This window comes from Podarcis tiliguerta (genome assembly GCF_965153285.1).
Source record: "Podarcis tiliguerta genome assembly, chromosome: 13".
In the NCBI taxonomy this organism is placed as follows: Eukaryota; Metazoa; Chordata; class Lepidosauria; order Squamata; family Lacertidae; genus Podarcis; species Podarcis tiliguerta.
In genome coordinates, this window is record NC_139546.1 from 36,386,261 (window position 1) to 36,403,437 (window position 17,177).

Sequence of the window (17,177 nt, forward strand, 5' to 3'; positions counted from 1 at the left end):
TAGAGACAGAGCGGAACTTTTCCCTGTCCACTTTCTGCACATAAATTTATACACTTCTGCGGTGCTGCCTTCTGTCAAGCTGCTAAAGGGAGAGAGCAGGATGCATAACTATCGCACTTTCTGGTCTTGCTCCACTACGTTTTGATCCCATGGGCGTAGCCAAGGGGGGAGGTGGGGGGTATCTGCCCCCCTAAATCAAGTAAATAAATAAAAAAACTAACTGACCAACCGTGTTGCAATAAGCTTGCTTCTGGCCCCCCACCATAAATCCTGGCTATGCCCATGTTTGACCCTGTCCCCTTTTACTATTCATTCAGCTGCCTGACAACAATTGAGCAGCCTGGCCCCTGTTGGACAGCTGATGTCACAATGTGGAGGCTTGCAAGCCAACATTATACTACATTGGGAGAGTTTCTGGTGAACCAGTTGCAGAGGCGAGGTGAACACTGATCCTTTAAGTCACAAAAGAGAGCATTTTGTGATCCTAGGAACGCAGCTATGAACAAACACCCTCGAGGTAGGAGGAGCTAAGATGCCGAGTTGTTGAGCTGGGTGGGGTGTGTCAACCTACAGACTCCATTTTTGATTTTCACATATAGTTAACAGGTTCTATAGCATTCTAAAGATAATTTCCCAGTTTTCCAAAAAGGCATTTTACACACATGCAAAACAACCAGAAGCGTGGCATGCAAGGCGACTCAGAATTTCTCTAATTTTGCTCAGAAATTCATTTCATGGCCCTTTGTTATATTGATAGTTTTGCTTGCTTTCTTGGTGAACTGACAAGAAATGTTATGTTAGGAATGAAATCTGAAGAGCTTAGAACAATGGAACTTACGTATGTTGACTGAGTTTGCTACATTGGTCACAAAAACACATACCCCCCAAATAACAGAAATATCTATATGTTTAAACTTTATTCTTTTCTTTGAGCTAGGTAGCATTAAGAAAATGTGATATTAACTGAAAAGTGTTTTACATGCAGCTCTTCTTGTGACCAAAGTCATGCCACAATGGTGCAACTTAAATAGCATACAGGTGTTGTCGTGTGTGTGTCATTTAAACCTCTTTTGAGGACTGTCAGATTTCCCCACTGAGAATTTAATAATTATTAGGGGAACAATTCTATTTACAGTACAAGAAAGCTAGTGTGTCTTAACCTGGAGTAAAAGTACCAGCTCCATTCAGCAACAGAGTGGGCAGAGGGAAAACAAGCCTTTAAAAATTGTTCTAATGAACATTACCATCATTTTGACACCCATGAAATGTTTGCTCTTTACATATATTGCCACAGGTGGTTGTTCCCCACCCCCAAATTCATACTTTTAGAGAAAACATCATGCTTCCAGATGAATTTATCAAGGTTGCAGAACTGTTATACCGGCCACATCTTTTAAATCACAATTAGAATTAAGCATTCAAACTTCCTGAGGCATACTTCTTGATTATTTTTGTAGGGAAGATCCAGCCAGTTAACAAACAATTGGAGTTCAAATAATGTTACCTAAAACAAAAGATGATGTCACCGCAGAATTACCCCCACAGTTAAAGCAACACACCCTCCTGAAAAATCCTAGAAGCTGTATTTACCCCCTTAAAGAGCTATACAGTGGTACCTCGGGTTAAGTACTTAATTTGTTCAAGGAAGTCCATTCTTAACCTGAAACTGTTCTTAACCTGAAGAACCACTTTAGCTAATGGGGCCTCCCACTGCCGCTGCGCCGCCGGAGCACAATTTCTGTTCTTATCCTGAAGCAAAGTTCTTAACCTGAAGTGCTATTTCTGGATTAGCAGAGTCTGTAACCTGAAACATATGTAACCTGAAGCATATGTAACCCGAGGTACCACTGTAGTTTCCAGCCCCTTAACAAACTGCAGTACCCGGGATTCTTTGGAGGAATTCAATTTGAGCATACGATGTGTGCATGCAGCCTGTGATTTTAAGGGAGAGGCCTCTAGTCTGGGGGAGGGGTTATGGTGGGATTTTTTTTAAAAAAATTGTTTGTTTTTATTTCCCCGTCTGTCTCCTAGAACGTCAGTGGAGGAGGGCTCCACGTAAAACCCACAGAGGCAGACGGGTTGCGCAGGGCCGGTCCTCAGCAACAGGGAGACTCAAGCAGCTGCTGCGGAGGCCGGAGTATTCTCCATTAGGAGAAGGGGAGATCTTTGAGGGGACCTTTCTACAGGTGATGGACCGTTGGTCATGGCCGGGCAGTGGGGGTTTTTTCATACAGGGAGAGATTTCTCATGCATGGCTCCCTGTCGGAGGAGGGGCACCAACTCCTAAGGGCTGAGGTGACTTCAGCTCCCCCCCAAAAAACATGCAGTTGATGGGGCTCAGCCCACCCAAGGAATGCCACAACTACGATTTGAGTATGAGAGGTGGGGTGTGCCAAATTTTGGGCACCGCTGAAATGTGAGACCCCAAGATCTGCCACTGCTGGTGCCCATTGGAACTGATAGGGCAGAGAGTCAGGGAGCCCAAACAGGAGGAGGAGCCAGAGGCAATGACCATTTTGTGCCTCCTTCCACCCGGTTTTGATAGCGAGATGAAGAGACTCCAGGCCCACAGAAGGCCATCCTTTGAGGAACAGCTGGGGAAATGTCCCGTTAGTCACTCCCTGCAGCGCCCGGTCCGTTCCAGGTGCTCTAGCTTGTTTGAGGTGCCCAACACCCATGCATTTGTTCCGTTCTTAGCAGACTCCTTACCCTCCTCTCTCCATGCAGTTAACCAAGACGGGTGAATATGCCGTGATCCACAACCAACCCAATTTAGTTATGGTTGGCATTTTGTCCAGCAGTCCAGGTTTGCTGCTTCCAGACATGATGGTCATTGCCCGGGTGAGAAAAGGCGTCAGAGATATAGAGGCAAAGGCTAAAGACCTGGAAGTCACCAGGTGAGATCAGCACAGCCACCCAGCTCCTGCTCTCCATCGCCCCAAAACCTTCCCAGAGAAACTATCACCCACCACCTCAGAAGTTCCTAGGCTGAGTCTTTCCTCTGCCTGCAGGTTGATCTCTTTAAACCTGGTGGCGTTTCAAGTACATAACATGAATGAACGGCAGCTGAGAGTGAAGATGGCAAATGGCCGGAAATATTATCTGCAACTCTGTGCCCCTGCAGGGCAAGAGGACATCATCTTTCAGCGCTGGCTGCGTCTCATTTACGTCTTGAATGTGGCCAGTGGCAGGATCAGTGATCCAATCAGCTTTACGTCAAAGCAATCCGGGCTCCACACGATATGGAAGAGCGCTAGCTTTCGTGCTACGCCCGAGAAGGTCAGTCTCATGAAACACAGCCCACCTTTGCCCGTCACATTGGCCAACCCATCAGTCTCTCTGTTTTGGATGCGTACATGCACCATACATTTAAAACCTGCCTTTCCCCCAAAGAATCCTGGGAAGTGTAGTTTGTTATGGGTGCCTAACCCTCCCCCTCCCCCCACATCCCTGTCCCTGGCTGCCATCCTTCTTGTTGTTGTTGTTTAGTCGTGTCCGACTCTTCGTGACCCCATGGACCAGAGCACGCCAGGCACTCCTGTCTTCCACTGCCTCCCGCAGTTTGGTCAAACTCATGCTGGTAGCTTCGAGAACACTGTCCAACCATCTCGTCCTCTGTCGTCCCCTTCTCCTTGTGCCCTCCATCTTGCCCAACATCAGGGTTTTTTCCAGGGAGTCATCTCTTCTCATGAGGTGGCCAAAGTATTGGAGCCTCAGCTTCAGGATCTGTCCTTCCAGTGAGCACTCAGGGCTGATTTCTTTAAGAATGGAGAGGTTTGACCTTCTTGCAGTCCATGGGACTCTCAAGAATCTCCTCCAGCACCATAATTCAAAAGCATCAATTCTTCGGTGATCAGCCTTCTTTATGGTCCTGCCTTACTGTATCCTTATACATGTGTATGACTCGCTGTCTTTCTCCATCAGCATTGGCTTGCAATTGTCATGGCTGAAGAAGACTCCAATGAAATAGTGAAGGAGCAGCTGCGTGAAGCCAACCTGGTCAAGAGCACGTCAAGATCCCTGTATGTGTTTCATCTGTATTGGGATTAACAACCCTTAACATGTTATCATTGCATGCAGTCCTACTCTCCAAGTGGCAAGAGACTCCAGGGTTGCCTGTGCTTACCCAGAGTTCATTGCCTCGAAATGATGGCCAGCGGAGACACTGTTGTCTTTAAGCTATACAACCTGAGCATAGGATGGAGGGACTTACATTATTAGCATCCTAACAGGTCTTGTTTCCCTACTTGGTTTCCAGGGGAGCCCCAAGTCCAACACGGAGCAGACATGTTTCTGTGCCTCCGGCTTCCAGCATCAGCCCAAGTCACAAACACACCTCTTATACACAGAGCCCTCCCCCTGCCCAGGACAAGGTGGCCTCCAGGGAGTGGAAAGCACTGTCACTTACCACAGCCTAGCTCATTGTCTTTGCGATGCTGATGAGAACATTTAAGCTAGACAGGCCCTGATACGTTAGTCCAGAGCTTTCCAAACTTGTGTGTTGCGACATGTTAGTGTGTTGGCTGCAGTGTGTAGGTGTGTCGCATGAACCCTCCCCGCACTCCTCCCCGGGCTGGAAAGGGGTTAGTTTAACCTCCAGTTTGCTGGTAAAACTGAATTACTGTGTCGCAAAATGATGCATGTCTAAAAAGTGTGTCACCAACATGAAATGTTTGGAAAGCTCTGCATTAGTCCATTGAGGCAGTACTTTTTCTCCTTCAGTGTGAGTGCCCAATGCAGCTGCCCTGGAGTGTAGAAGGAGTTGCATTTCATTTATCATTATGCTTTGCACCATGGTAATGTACCTGGCCAGCTACACTAGCTGTTCACATCAGCACAGCTTCATTACTGTCAGATTAGCTTCTGCTTGGCAACACAGCAGGGGACACTAATGAAGCGGGGATGTCTTTACCCTATGCTAAGGTGTTCTTATCTCGGCTAGAAATTAGGAATGGTTTAAGCACTCCAATCAGTGTGAAGTTGGCTTGAGAAACATTTCACCCAACAGTATTATCTTATAACAAATCCCAGGAGACACAGGCATTTTGGATAACGTCATGTGAACATGGATTAACAACCCAACTCTGGAAATGCAATGAGTTGACAATCAAGGGGTATCTGGAAGTATATTTTGTAGAGAGAACACATTGTCAGGCACTTGTGTTTTGCTCTTTAACCAAAAGGACAAACACAATTGTTGCTTTTAAGTTGGTGGTCAGGCCACTCCAGTCCTATGGGGTGGGGGGAAGACTGAGTCTTCAGTAATATGCAATGGGGTGGTGAAGGGTAGTAGCAGAAGAGAGGCCTTACTAGCAAACTTTACAATGACAATACAGGTAGCACAAGTGTGTCCCTGTTCTCATCTCTGTGGAGTGAGTAAATCTGCTTTCCCCAATGTGCTGCCTTCCAGATGTTTTGGATTACAACTCTCACCATCCCTGACAATTGACCATGCTGGCTAGGGGTGATGGGAGATAAGGCACAGTGGGGATGAGGCACAGTGAAGCAGTTGCCTCAGCTAGCATATCAGGACCAAGGAGCACACTGCTCTCGCCACTGTCTCTGTGGCTACGCTGCCTCATCTGCCACCTCGTCTACAACCATGTCCTTCCCACACCACAGCTGCGTCTGTGTGACATACTCCACTGCCACACAGGCAAAGTAGCAGTCGAGGTGGGATGCCTCAAGTGGCAAGGTGTCCTTGGCCCAGCCCTGGTTAGAGTCCAAAACATCTGGAAGGCACCAAGTTGAGGAAGGCTGGAGTCAATGATTCAGCTCTTGTTAAACTGTGGTAGTTTTGGGGGTTTTTTTGGTGCAGTTTTCATTCCAGCCTTTCCATTGCAGGGAAAGTGCCCCTGTTGCAAAACATATCATCCGAAAATCAGGTGAGGATCGAAGAATTGAAGTCAAGGGCCCCGCTCAGGTTAAACGTCAGCTTTTATGCAGCTGAGTGCCTGAAGCAGCTGGGGGAGCAGGGGTGTATTTCCCTAGAACCTGTGCCCCTTCCCTATTTTCTACAGACCCCTCTTCAACCACAGGTCTCTTCGGAGCCTCCACAGCATTCACTATCTTTCTTCCTGACTCCTCTCCTTTCCCCCCTCTAAAGGTGTTGCTGGCCACGCTGCTCAAGAAACACGTGGAATCCCAGCCAGGGAGGTAAGGATAGTTAAAAGACCCTGAACGTTTCCTTCTCCGACTCTGTAGATGCCATTACAGATGACCCACTGACTGTCAGACTCGTGGTGCTTTATGACAAAAAATGGCACCAGTGTGGGAAGCCAGAACCTGGGAGGAGAGCAGAGTTTCCGTTCTTCACAAGAAATCAAATGCTGTCCATGTTCTACAATCCATATTCAGACGATTCCCTTATTGGACCTGCTTGCAGGTTTCCTGTAGGCATCTGGTAGGCAGTTGTGAGAACAGGATGCTGGGCTAGATGGGCCATTGGCCTGATCCAGCAGGCTTTTCTTATATTCTTAGGAGCAACCAAGATATAACAAAATAGTGTACAAGCTTTTGAGTTCTCCAGAACTCCTCTTCAGGCAAGATGTTTAAAAGCAAAAGATCGGGATGGGGGATGCTCCATGTTTTGTATTGTAGTAGGCAAAATGTTTTTACATGGTCCCCTGCCCATGTAGTCTAGTGGAGTCTCCCGCCCAACAGCTGGAAAGCGCTCAGCTGGCAGTGCTCAGGGGACCACCTTCCTGAATGGATTGAGAAAGCAGGAGCTCTAGCTCATCGAGAAGTGGGTGGGCCAAGCTTTCCTTGGAAGCAAAGGTATGATAATTGCCTTCATCTTTCTCTGCCTTTTGGGGCTCCATTACCCACCTAGGCCAGGAGGATAGCATCTCCTTCTTCCTTTCCAGGGGCACACGTCCAGATCACCACCAGCCACTTCTGCCCCAAGATCTCCCACCTCAGTGGCTGCTGGACCTCGTGGAGTGGGTGCTAAGGCAGCCGCGTCTAACCCATCCAGGCTACTCAGCTGGCATGATCAAATGACTTCTGGGGAACTGGCCACTTTGGCTGCTCCTTCTAAGTCTGGGAGTCGGAATCGGAGCAGCCCCTCGCGTTCACAGACAGCAGACGTGAAATCCCCAAAGACTAGCAGGCCACAGACTCCTTCAAGCCCCTCCCCAGAGCAGAGGCGCCCCCCTTCTAAGAGTTCATCCCCGAAGGGAAAGGAGCCTTCTCTACAACGCCGCACAGACTTGAAATCCCCAACGCCAAGCAGGCCACAGACTCCTTTAAGCCCCTCCCCAGAGCAGAGGCGTCCTCCTTCTCCGAGTCCATCCCCGAAGGAAAAGGAGCCTTCTCTACAACTCCGCACAGATGTGAAATCCCCAACGCCAAGCAGGCCACAGTCTCCTTTAAGCCCCTCCCCAGAGCAGGAGCACCCCCCTTCTCAGAGTCCATCCCCGAAGGAAAAGGAGCCTTCTCTACAACTCCGCAGGACAAAGGCATCGCTGGCAGTGGGACCTTCTGATCAAGGCTGGGATAATGCGGGTGTGAGGCCCTCCAAAGTGGATGGCCAAACGTCAAGACCTCAGAGCAAAGCACTGGAAACAGAAAAACAAAGTAAAGATCTAGCTAAGCAGATCCAGTCCAGAAGCGCCACAGGGAAACCACCCAGGTAAGCTGGGAGAACCAACTGGCATTGAGAGCCTTTTCTTCCTATGATCAGAAATCTTGCACATTCAGGGCTCTCTGTATGTTCCAAGGAATGCACATGGGAGCAGCCTACCACCCTAACATCCCCCATGTTCATTCATTTCTATTCTGTATAACACTCAATGGAACACTCCTGGGATTCCAAGCAAGGCCAGTAAATGGTCTCAGGCCATTATAAACCTTAGAATAATAATATTAAGGAATCAATAACTGTATCTTTATGTTTAACTCCTTGTACAAAGTGAACTAATTAAACTTCTTTTTTACTAGGAGCAATAAGTCCATAAACAAATTGGGAAAGGCTCTGAGTTCAGGTAAGACGAAATGCCAATTAAATGATCTACAGCAATGCTTAGCTCCCATATCCCCCACCATCATGCTGCTGCCTGGTGCTAGTATCACTGAGAGCCAGGCACCTACTAACGGCTCCATTTGCTTTGCAGCGAGACAAAGAAGCAGCCCTACTTTCATAACCATCTATAGTGTCTTGTCCTCATCGCTGGAGAGACTGAAAGGCAAGGGTGATTACAAGGTACCGGACCCTAATGTAAGATGCTAAACCTAACCCACACCATACATTTGAAGTACTCTAATGCAACTTTAAAGATTTTGGCTTCCACCAAAGATTCCTGGGAACTGTAGTATGCTTAGGACGCGGAACTCACAGACCTACAATTCCCAGCACCCTGAACAAACTACAGTTGCCAGGGTTATCCATGAGACCATGATATAAGAGCAGTATTAAATGGATGGTACTGGTGAGACAGCAAAATGTGCATTTGAGGTGATGATCTGTGATAGCCCATTTCCATGTGCCACCCTTCACTGGAGGTTGCAGTCATATTTGAACCAGCCCATAGTGTAAAAGTTCTCCCATGCTTTCTTCTTTCTTCCAGGGGCTTCTTTCTGCATTTCTAAACCACTGAAGCTCCAATGGAAATTTGTCCATAAGGGTTAATTTTACGGCCCCTCCCCAAAACACATTCCATTTTTACAATAATTACAATAATGACTTTAAATATAATTGGGGTCATAAAATGACACAAATCACAAGGGTTGTGGGAAAGGTGTGCTGCCCCATCCATTGCAGCTACATCATGGCCACCAAGCCATGATGATGATGATGAAGAAGAAGAAGACGACCAGGGTGGACAGAACATTAGCCCTGAGCAAATCAACTGCAGTTCCACTTATAGCTTACAACAGAAGAGCAAAGGCTGTGTTTTCCTAGGAGAACCTGCTTAGGAACAGTCCTAGTAGACAGCTAACAGGGAGAGGGTTTCTCTGCCTAGTCATGCTTGCCTGGCACCATCATTACTATCCCTTAGGTCCCTTCTAATTACCCAAGCTTTTACTGGTATCTGAGATCCTGGATGTAGGGGAAGCAATGACAAAGAGGACAACTGCTCTTTGACAGTTATGTTTTATATAGTTTGCATTTGTTAGGTAAGCTGCCTTGAGAGCTTTAAAATGCAAAACAGGATAGGACCACCTTAAATAGATGGTGTGTTGTAACACATTGTGCTCCCCTGCTCTTTTTTTCAGAAGTTGTAACTGAGCCGCTTTGAAAGGACCTTGTCTTGATGGAGTCTACAGCACGTTTGGTTCCTGTCACAGCCCGTGTTGAAGTGATGAGTGAACCAGGATACTACTCAATAAAGATTACTTATATATATATAAAAGGAAATTGGAACAACTCGTTGCTATAGATATGCCAAGTACCAGACTATTTTTTAATAAACATAGAAGAAGGAAGAGGAGGAGGTCTTGTTTTCTTTCCTTTTCTGGTTAGAGCCAAAGCCAACCAGAACACACAGATTGTTGACACGAGGACTTGATGCCTGTGACTGTAAGCCAGATGGTTACCCTCAAGTGCAGGGGTCGGCAAACTTTTTCAGCAGGGGACCGATCCACTGTCCCTCAGACCTTGTGGGGGGCTGGACTATATTTTTTTTTTGGGGGGGGGGAAATGAACGAATTCCCACAAATAACCCAGAGGTGCATTTTAAATAAAAGGACACAGCATTCTATGCAAGAGCACCAGGCAGGCCCCACAAATAACCCAGAGATTCATTTTAAATAAAAGGACACATTATACTCAGGTAAGCCACCCCCCCCCCCACGACTCTCCCCTCTCTTCTCCACAGTACCGGACAAGCCCCGGTGGCTGCTTACCTGTGTTTTGCGAGCGGCAGGGGCTGGCAGCAGCGGGACGGTGCGAAAGGGCTCCGGAGAGGGGCTGGCGGCAACAAAGCCCAAATTGAGCCTGCTTACAATGGTGGCCACTTGAGTGCTAACGCTGCTGCTGCTGGCACCAACAAAGCCCAGTCCCCTTCCTCTCAGCTCTAGGCAGGGTGGGGAGAAGCCAGGAGGTGCTGCTGAATGCACATGCCTGAACAATCAGATCCATGCCGATCCACGCGGCGATTCCCAGACCATCCACGGGCCAGACCCAGAAGGCAACTGGGCCAGATCCGGCCCCCGGGCCTTAGTTTGCCTACCCTTGCTCAAGTGTGACCTGCCAAATGAAGAAATGTTATCACTCCACTTGTGGATAATTTGTTGGATAGGTGGGTGGGTGAGGTGGAGGGTTGGAGCACCATTTAAATTTTTTCCCTCAGAGAAAAAAGCTAGCTTGGAAAATCCAAATTGTTGTTTGTTCCAACTTAGTGTTAAACAGCAAGTTTTTGCAGGGAAAGTGCTGGTGCCCCCCAAAAAGTGCTGAGACACAGTGTTTTAAAGTGCAGACCTGTGCCTAGAAAGCTCGGGGCAAAAGGTAAATGTGGATGAGTTCACATTTTTTGACAAAGTGTCTCACCCAAAGTAAGATTTGCAGTCAAGGAAGAAAAGGATACGTCCTCTTGTAGATCAGGAATTGGTTAAGCTGCAAAAAGCAAGGAGTAGGTATCAATGGCCAGTTCTCTGAATGATGATATGTAGAAAGTGGAGTGCCCTAAGGATCAGTATTGGAACCTGTGCTTTTTAACTTGTTCATTGTTGTTGTTTAGTTGTTTAGTTTTGTCCGACTCCAGGCACTCCTGGCTTCTACTGCCTCCTGCAGTTTGGTCAAACTTGTTCATAAATGATCTAAAATTAGGAGTGGTCAGTGAGGTGACCAATTTTGCTGATGATACTAAATTGTTCCATGGTAAGTAAAACAAAAAGAGATTGTGGGGGACTCCAGAAGGAACTACCTAAACAGAGTGTATGGGTGGTAAAAGCAGGCTTTTTTTTCAGCTGGAAAGTGCTGGAACAGTGTTCTGGCACTTCTCAGCTGGGCCCTGAAGTAAGGGGAGAGACCAGACCAGCCTCTGCAAAGCCCCTCTGGCTCGCAAGGAGATGATTTTCTCTTCAGGCTCCAGGGAGGGTCTACTTGTGAGCCCGAGGCGCAAAGGGACTTTGCTGAGGCTCTTCAGCCTCCCAGAAAGGCAGGGAGACCCTCATTAAGCTGCTCAGCTGAGGCACAGAAGGCTCCCCTTGTCTCAACTGAGCAGCCCCAAGAAGCCTCTGGCTTGGAAGGGGACCCCCTCCTTGCCTGAAGAGATCCTCTCTGAGTTCTGGAATGGGTCTTCTGAGGAAGGTGCATTCCAGAAATAGTCACCAGGGGTGGTGCTATGCATACGCTTGCAGCTGCACTGACACACACACACACACACACACACACACACACCCCTGAGATGAAGGGCAGGGAAATGATGGTGCTGCAAGAGGTGCCAACTCTCAGCTGCTTCTCCAAAGCACCAAGTGCTGAGATGTTCATGGCTAAACTAAGACTATTTGGCCTTGGAGGGTGAGAAGGGAGAACATTATGGAGGAGTTTTTACATTAAAGAGGCAGCAATGTCCAAAATAGGGTACCTGGATCCTAGAATCATATCTAAGAATTGCAGAGTTGGAAGGGACCCCCTGCAATGCAGGCAATCTCAACTAAAGTAGATGGCCATCCAATCTGTTATTAAAAGCCTCCAGTGAAGGAGAGCCCACCACCTCCTGACAAAGTCCGTTCCACTGTTATTTAGTTACTCAGGCCCAGGAGAGTCAAGGGCTGGGCTCACTGACCACAGGAGCTGCTGGACCTTTTGGAGTGGAGTGTGCTAAGGCAACAGCACCTAGTCCATCCAGGCTAGTCAGCCAGCCAGCCAGCTGAAATAACTTCTGAGAAACTGGCCACTTTGGCTGCTCCTATGCTAGGGAGTCGGGATCGGAGCAGCCCCTTACACAGACTGCTCTACAACTCCACAGGACAATGGCGCCACTGTTGGAGGGTAAGTGGCAACTAACAGATTGAGGTTGAATCCTGACAAGACAAGACAGAAGTACTGTTTTGGGGGGACAGGGGCAGGTGGGTATGAAGGACTCCCTGGTCCTGAATGGGGTAACTATGCCCCTGAAGGACCAGGTGAACAGCCTGGGAGTCATTTTGGACTCATAGCTGTCCATGGAGGCGTGGGTCAATTCTGTGTCCAGGGCAGCTGTCTACCAGCTCCATCTGGTACGCCAGCTGAGACCCTACCTGTCTCACCAGAGTGGTGCATGCTCTAGTGATCTCCCGCTTGGACTACTGCAATGTACTCTATGTGGGGCTACCTTTGAAGGTGACCCGGAAACTGCAACTAATCCAGAATGCGGTAGCTAGACTGGTGACTGGGAGTGGCCACCAAACTACATTGGCTCCCAGTACGTTTCTGGGCACAATTCATAGTGTTGGTGCTGACCTTTAAAGCCCTAAACAGCCTCAACCCAGTATACCAGAAGGAGAGTCTCCACCCCCATCGTTCAGCCCAGACACTGAAGTTCAACTCCGAGGGCCTTCTGGCGGTTCCCTCCCTGTGAGAAGTGAGGTTACAGGGAACCAGGCAGATGGCCTTCTCAGTAGTGGCACCCACCCTGTGGAATGCCCGCCCGTCAGATGTCAAGGAAATAAACAACTATCTGACTTTTAGAAGACATCTGAAGGCAGCCCTGTTTAGGAAAGTTTTGAATGTTTGATGGTTTATTGTGTTTTTAATATTCTGTTGGAAGCTGCCCAGAGTGGCTGGGGAAACCCAGCCAGATGGGCGGGGTATAAATAATTGTTGTTGTTATTGTTGTTGTTGGCAGTGGGGCCTTCTGGCCAAGGCAAAAATGCTGGACTACTGGGAGTGTGGAAAGCCAATTGCAATTCCACTTATAGCTGACAACAGAAGAGCAAAGGCTGTAGGAGTATCTGTTTAAGGAACGGTCCTGGTGGATGCAAGTTGTCTACCCTGCCTTTCTGGTGTGAGCCGCACGTTAGATCTGTTCAGCTGAATAATAAACATATTTGCTTTGTGCCTAACTCTTGCGTCTGCTTTGCTTTCTTTTGGGGACATTTGCACCCTCAAGGGAAAGGACATGGCATACATTTATGCAAACACCAAATTCACTACAGTTACATCCCCCCTCCTCTTAAAAAAAAAACCCCTCTCCAAATTTGGCAACATCCATCATTGGGAGTCATAAAAAGGGGGTGTGGGGAGGCGGCATGGACAGACTTCTATTCTCTAATTTGAATCAGGAAGATTCCACCTCATTTTTTTCTTCAGATTGTGTGTGAGTGTGTGTGAAAATACAGGATTGAACAGTGGCCTCTTTCCTCTGGCAGAGGTGGGAACATTTTGCCCTAAGACACACCACTGTCCATTCTTCCCTTTGCACCCCTTCCAGAAGATTCCGTGGCAGTTATTCCCAACCCACCGTCAGTTGTGCCAGGAGGAGGGTATCTGCCATTTGATTGGCTGAAAGGCTTTCCCTTCAGCGCCTTCTGGAAATTTCTTGGGCTGCTACTCCATGCAGGGGGTTGGGGGAGAGAAAAATCGGAACGAAACCACTACCTCAGTCCTCTAGAAAACCTTGCCAGTTTGCAGCTGCCATACAACCCATAATCCCAGGGTTGGTTTTCCTTCAGCGCTTTGGTTGGCAGAGAGGCTTTAGGGCCCTGTCCATGCTGTTGGGGGGCAGGATGCCTATGAATACCAGGCCCTAGGAATCACCAGTGAGGACGGAGCAGGATTGTGAGGGGATTGTGAATGAAAGAGTACTATTGTATTCAGGTCCTGCATGTGGACACATCCGGTTGGCCACTGTGACAAAAGGATGCTGGACTAAAAGGGCCTTTGGCCTGGTCCCAGAGTGTGTCTTTCACCCCATGCCAGGTGAAAGATTCCTGCATTGCAGGGGGTTGGACTAGATGAGCCTCGTGGTCCCTTCCAATACCACAAGTCTGTGATTCTGCTTTGGGCGGCGGGTTGAGGTGCACAGGCTATTCTAGGCACCTTAGCGGAGGAGTGCAAGGGTCGGGGTGGGGGGCACCGATACAACTCCTTGCCAAGGGAGCCTAGGTACACCTCTGGTGGCAACAGCTAAGAGTTAAGAGGCCCATGACAAGTCACTGTAATATGACATCTGTGGAAAGGAAGGACTAAAGCAGAGAAGAGGAGTAGATGTGGCAAAGAGGGGAATAAGAGTTTGGAAGGAATATGAGAACCGCTAGGCTAAAGCATGGGCCGGATTGGGTTGAACACTAGGCCAAGAGAAAAACAGAGGTGTATTAATCTTGCAGCGCCTTGGGAATGTTAGATAGGACAGCCATATGTCGGAATTTTCCAAGGTATTAACTGGGATTTCAAAGGCAGAATTGATGTCCAGGATCAATCGAAAAATCGCGTTTTTGTAAAAAAAAAGTATGCTCAACAACTTTGGGGTGTCCTGGTTTTTACTTTTTGAAATATGGCAACCCTGCTTTAGAGCAAAGGAACTGGGAATTAAAAGCTATTTCTGACCAGAACTCTTAAGTTCTCTAGGATTTAGCTGAGAGCTGGGGTGGCTGTCTGCTCTGATGATAGGCAGTGTTGCAGGTTACTTGAGTCTCTCATCTTCCCCCCTCTCAGAAATGCAGACCTTTTCAGCTGCTGCACCATCAGTAGAAGAGATCAACCAACTGAAGAAAAAACAGGGTGACTATCTCACAGCCCCATTTGACCCACGCTTTCCAAACACCAACCAGACCAAGAACTGCTACCAGAACTACCTGGGTGGGTAAAAGAGAGGGATATGGCTGCATTGGGCAAAATTTTTCATGCATGGTACTTTTGAGATATTCGGGAGGGGCAGGCTGATAAGATATATTTTATTTGTCAGAGGCTTTTCATCGTATATATGCTTAGATGCCCTTCCTAACCTCTACAGCATGGGTAGGCAACCTAAGGCCCAGGGGCCGGATCTGGCCCAATCGCCTTCTCAATCTCGGACAGTCCGGGAATCAGTGTGTTTTTACATGAGTAGAATGTGCTATTTTATTTAAAATGCATCTCTGGGTTACTTGTGGGGCCTGCCTGGTGTTTTTACATGAGTAGAATGTGTGCTTTTATTTAAAATGCATCTCTGGGTTATTTGTGGGGCATAGAAATTCGTTCACCCCCCCCCCAATATAGTCCGATTCCCCCCCCCCCCCCAAGGTCTGAGGGACAGTGGACCGGCCCCTTGTGGAAAAGGTTTGCTGACCCCTGCTCTACAGATTTATTGTTGTTATTATTCATATAGCATAGCTTTAGTGTGGGGACGCGGGTGGCGCTGTGGGTAAAAGCCTCAGCGCCTAGGGCTTGCCAATTGAAAGGTTGGCGGTTTGAATCCACGCGGCGGGGTGCGCTCCCGTTGCTCGGTCCCAGCGCCTGCCAACCTAGCAGTTCGAAAGCACCTCCGGGTGCAAGTAGATAAATAGGGACCGCTTACTGCCGGGAAGGTAAACGGCGTTTCTGTGTGCTGTGCTGGCTCGCCAGATGCGGCTTTGTCACGCTGGCCACATGACCCGGAAGTGTCTCTGGACAGCACTGCCCCCGGCCTCTTAAGTGAGATGGGCGCACAACCCTAGAGTCTGTCAAGACTGGCCCGTACGGGCAGGGGTACCTTTACCTTTACCTATAGCTTTAGTAGTGTGGTGTATTATACACAGAAGTAATAAAGACTCATTGCTAAGAAAGTTTTGACTCTGTTGCTCAGATAACAAGACAGCTGGGGGAAATGCCTGTGAAAATGGCAAACAAAGAAACTGTCTTGGGTATCAGGAGGATCCCTTTTTTTAACCAAATGCTGCTTTAAATGACATTCTGATACATAAACCAAAAAGTCAAAATTCTCCCCATCTGGAAGTAACACTCTGTCTTTTAAATGAAACTCTATATTCCACTTTAGCTCACCAGCACCTCCTGGAGAGTTTGGGATTTCACCCTAGTGAAAGGATGCGTGGGTCTGCCAGTAAGCAAAAGCCCCCTCCACTAGATCTTTCACACTCCCATTGAGCTCAATAGGGCTTACTTTTTCTGACTAGACATGCATAGGGTTGTACTGTTAATGTCCCTGGAGCCAAAGTCAAGAGGAGCCATGTGCTCTTCTGCTTCAGTGTGTCCTGTTGGTAGGTTCAGACTGAGATATCTTATTGGCTAGAGGAACTTTTTATCATTACAGAGAGGGTGACTCCTGCTTGCTGGTACAAAGCTACAGATGATATGGAAGTTAAGCAGACATTAAATGTCCACCAGTGCAGAAACAGAAGTGGTGACACTTTAGAAGTTGACATGTTGCTTCTTTTTCCTTTCTTGCAGATTATTACCGCTGTGTGAAGACCGTAAAAGCCAACGGCAAGGACATCAAGGTGTGTGAATGGTACCACAGGGTCTTTAAATCCCTGTGTCCTGTTTCCTGGGTAAGTAAAAAAGCATCAAGTCAGCTGCACTCTTTCTTTTTGACAATGTCAATGAAGTTGTAACCAACATGGAGTTGAAACAACAGATATGGTTTCCTTTCGTTTTTTGCTTTAAAATGCTCTTTAACGTTTTGGGAATGAAATGGGGCTTATTTTGTACCTTGAACCAAATTTTGACCTTGGGGAGGGGGATGACAACTTGCCTGATTAAAAAGTCACCCTAACAACATTCCCATCCCTGGCCTAATCAGATTATTCTAGAATTAAAACTTTAAAAATACAGCAAAGTATACAGGCTCTTGATCACAATATTTCTCCCTCAGGTGGGAGATTTGAGAACTGTTTGAGAACTGAAAATTGTGATAACGTTAATTATATTATTCATTACTGTGGGAAGATATAACTTGATTTATTTTGCCCTAAGTACCACAGTGTCTGGGGCTGTTGACTAAGCTTCCGCAACCTCCTTTCTATTTCCCTCCCTTCAGATACAACGCTGGGATGGTGAGCGTGCACAGGGAACCTTTGCTGGTAGGATATAAACTTCAACCTCCCCTTGCCTTATGGACCCACAGCAGATGTTCTTCCAGACCATCTGAAATAACTTGGTCAAGCTGTTAGTTACCTCAGCAGATGTGACACTGAGTTAAGGTTATTTTGGTAGGTTTAAAGAAGGGGAAAACAACATAAAATGTTCATTCAAAACAAGCTGAGGGAATAATCATTCTCAATAAATTTGTTCCTATAAATGACAGTGTTCAGGTCATTTTCTTTCCTATTTCACCCCC

The 17,177-nt window shown here is 47.5% G+C and overlaps 2 protein-coding genes and 1 long non-coding RNA gene across 7 annotated transcripts; 2 read left to right on the plus strand and 1 right to left on the minus strand.

The window, feature by feature from the left end:
• The first annotated feature begins 415 nt into the window (after positions 1-415).
• On the plus strand, positions 416-9,353 carry GARIN5B (golgi associated RAB2 interactor family member 5B). 4 transcript variants are annotated; one of them, XM_083409202.1, is made up of 10 exons: positions 416-517; positions 2,032-2,186; positions 2,728-2,897; positions 3,012-3,279; positions 3,925-4,022; positions 5,845-5,885; positions 6,107-6,156; positions 6,867-7,633; positions 7,942-7,985; positions 8,115-8,842. In XM_083409202.1, the coding sequence occupies exons 1-10, from the start codon at positions 499-501 to the stop codon at positions 8,228-8,230; spliced, it is 1,728 nt and encodes a 575-aa protein (XP_083265328.1). In that variant the 5' UTR covers positions 416-498; the 3' UTR covers positions 8,231-8,842. The 4 variants fall into 4 exon arrangements, with proteins under 4 accessions (XP_083265328.1, XP_083265326.1, XP_083265325.1 ...); XM_083409200.1 differs by lacking the exon at positions 416-517 and adding an exon at positions 9,217-9,353 and having other exon boundaries at positions 1,736-2,186; positions 8,115-8,218; XM_083409201.1 differs by lacking the exon at positions 416-517 and adding an exon at positions 9,217-9,353 and having other exon boundaries at positions 1,737-2,186; positions 8,115-8,203.
• Positions 9,354-9,371: 18 nt separating this feature from the next.
• LOC310662372 lies at positions 9,372-11,011 on the minus strand. The gene is made up of 2 exons (XR_014504272.1): positions 9,847-11,011; positions 9,372-9,613 (listed from the first exon to the last, which is right to left on the minus strand). It is a non-coding gene; the product is annotated as an uncharacterized lncRNA (long non-coding RNA).
• Positions 11,012-13,368: 2,357 nt separating this feature from the next.
• Positions 13,369-17,138, plus strand: COX6B2 (cytochrome c oxidase subunit 6B2). Of its 2 annotated transcripts, none has more exons than XM_083409225.1 (4): positions 13,369-13,580; positions 14,579-14,722; positions 16,289-16,389; positions 16,878-17,138. In XM_083409225.1, the coding sequence occupies exons 2-4, from the start codon at positions 14,581-14,583 to the stop codon at positions 16,929-16,931; spliced, it is 297 nt and encodes a 98-aa protein (XP_083265351.1). In that variant the 5' UTR covers positions 13,369-13,580; positions 14,579-14,580; the 3' UTR covers positions 16,932-17,138. The 2 variants fall into 2 exon arrangements, with proteins under 2 accessions (XP_083265351.1, XP_083265352.1); XM_083409226.1 differs by lacking the exon at positions 13,369-13,580 and adding an exon at positions 13,636-13,683.
• Positions 17,139-17,177: the final 39 nt, after the last annotated feature.

What these genes read in the sequence shown, in the direction of transcription:
- GARIN5B (XM_083409199.1), top strand. Translation starts at nt 1,926, where the DNA reads ATGCAGCCTGTGATTTTAAGGGAGAGGCCTCTAGTCTGGGGGAGGGGT. An exon ending in TTCGTGCTACGCCCGAGAAG is followed by an intron (nt 3,280 to 3,924) that starts GTCAGTCTCATG and finishes TTTCTCCATCAG; the next exon opens with CATTGGCTTGCAATTGTCAT. An exon ending in GGGAAAGGCTCTGAGTTCAG is followed by an intron (nt 7,986 to 8,114) that starts GTAAGACGAAAT and finishes TTTGCTTTGCAG; the next exon opens with CGAGACAAAGAAGCAGCCCT.
- COX6B2 (XM_083409225.1), top strand. Translation starts at nt 14,581, where the DNA reads ATGCAGACCTTTTCAGCTGCTGCACCATCAGTAGAAGAGATCAACCAA. An exon ending in CTGCTACCAGAACTACCTGG is followed by an intron (nt 14,723 to 16,288) that starts GTGGGTAAAAGA and finishes CCTTTCTTGCAG; the next exon opens with ATTATTACCGCTGTGTGAAG. An exon ending in CCCTGTGTCCTGTTTCCTGG is followed by an intron (nt 16,390 to 16,877) that starts GTAAGTAAAAAA and finishes CCCTCCCTTCAG; the next exon opens with ATACAACGCTGGGATGGTGA.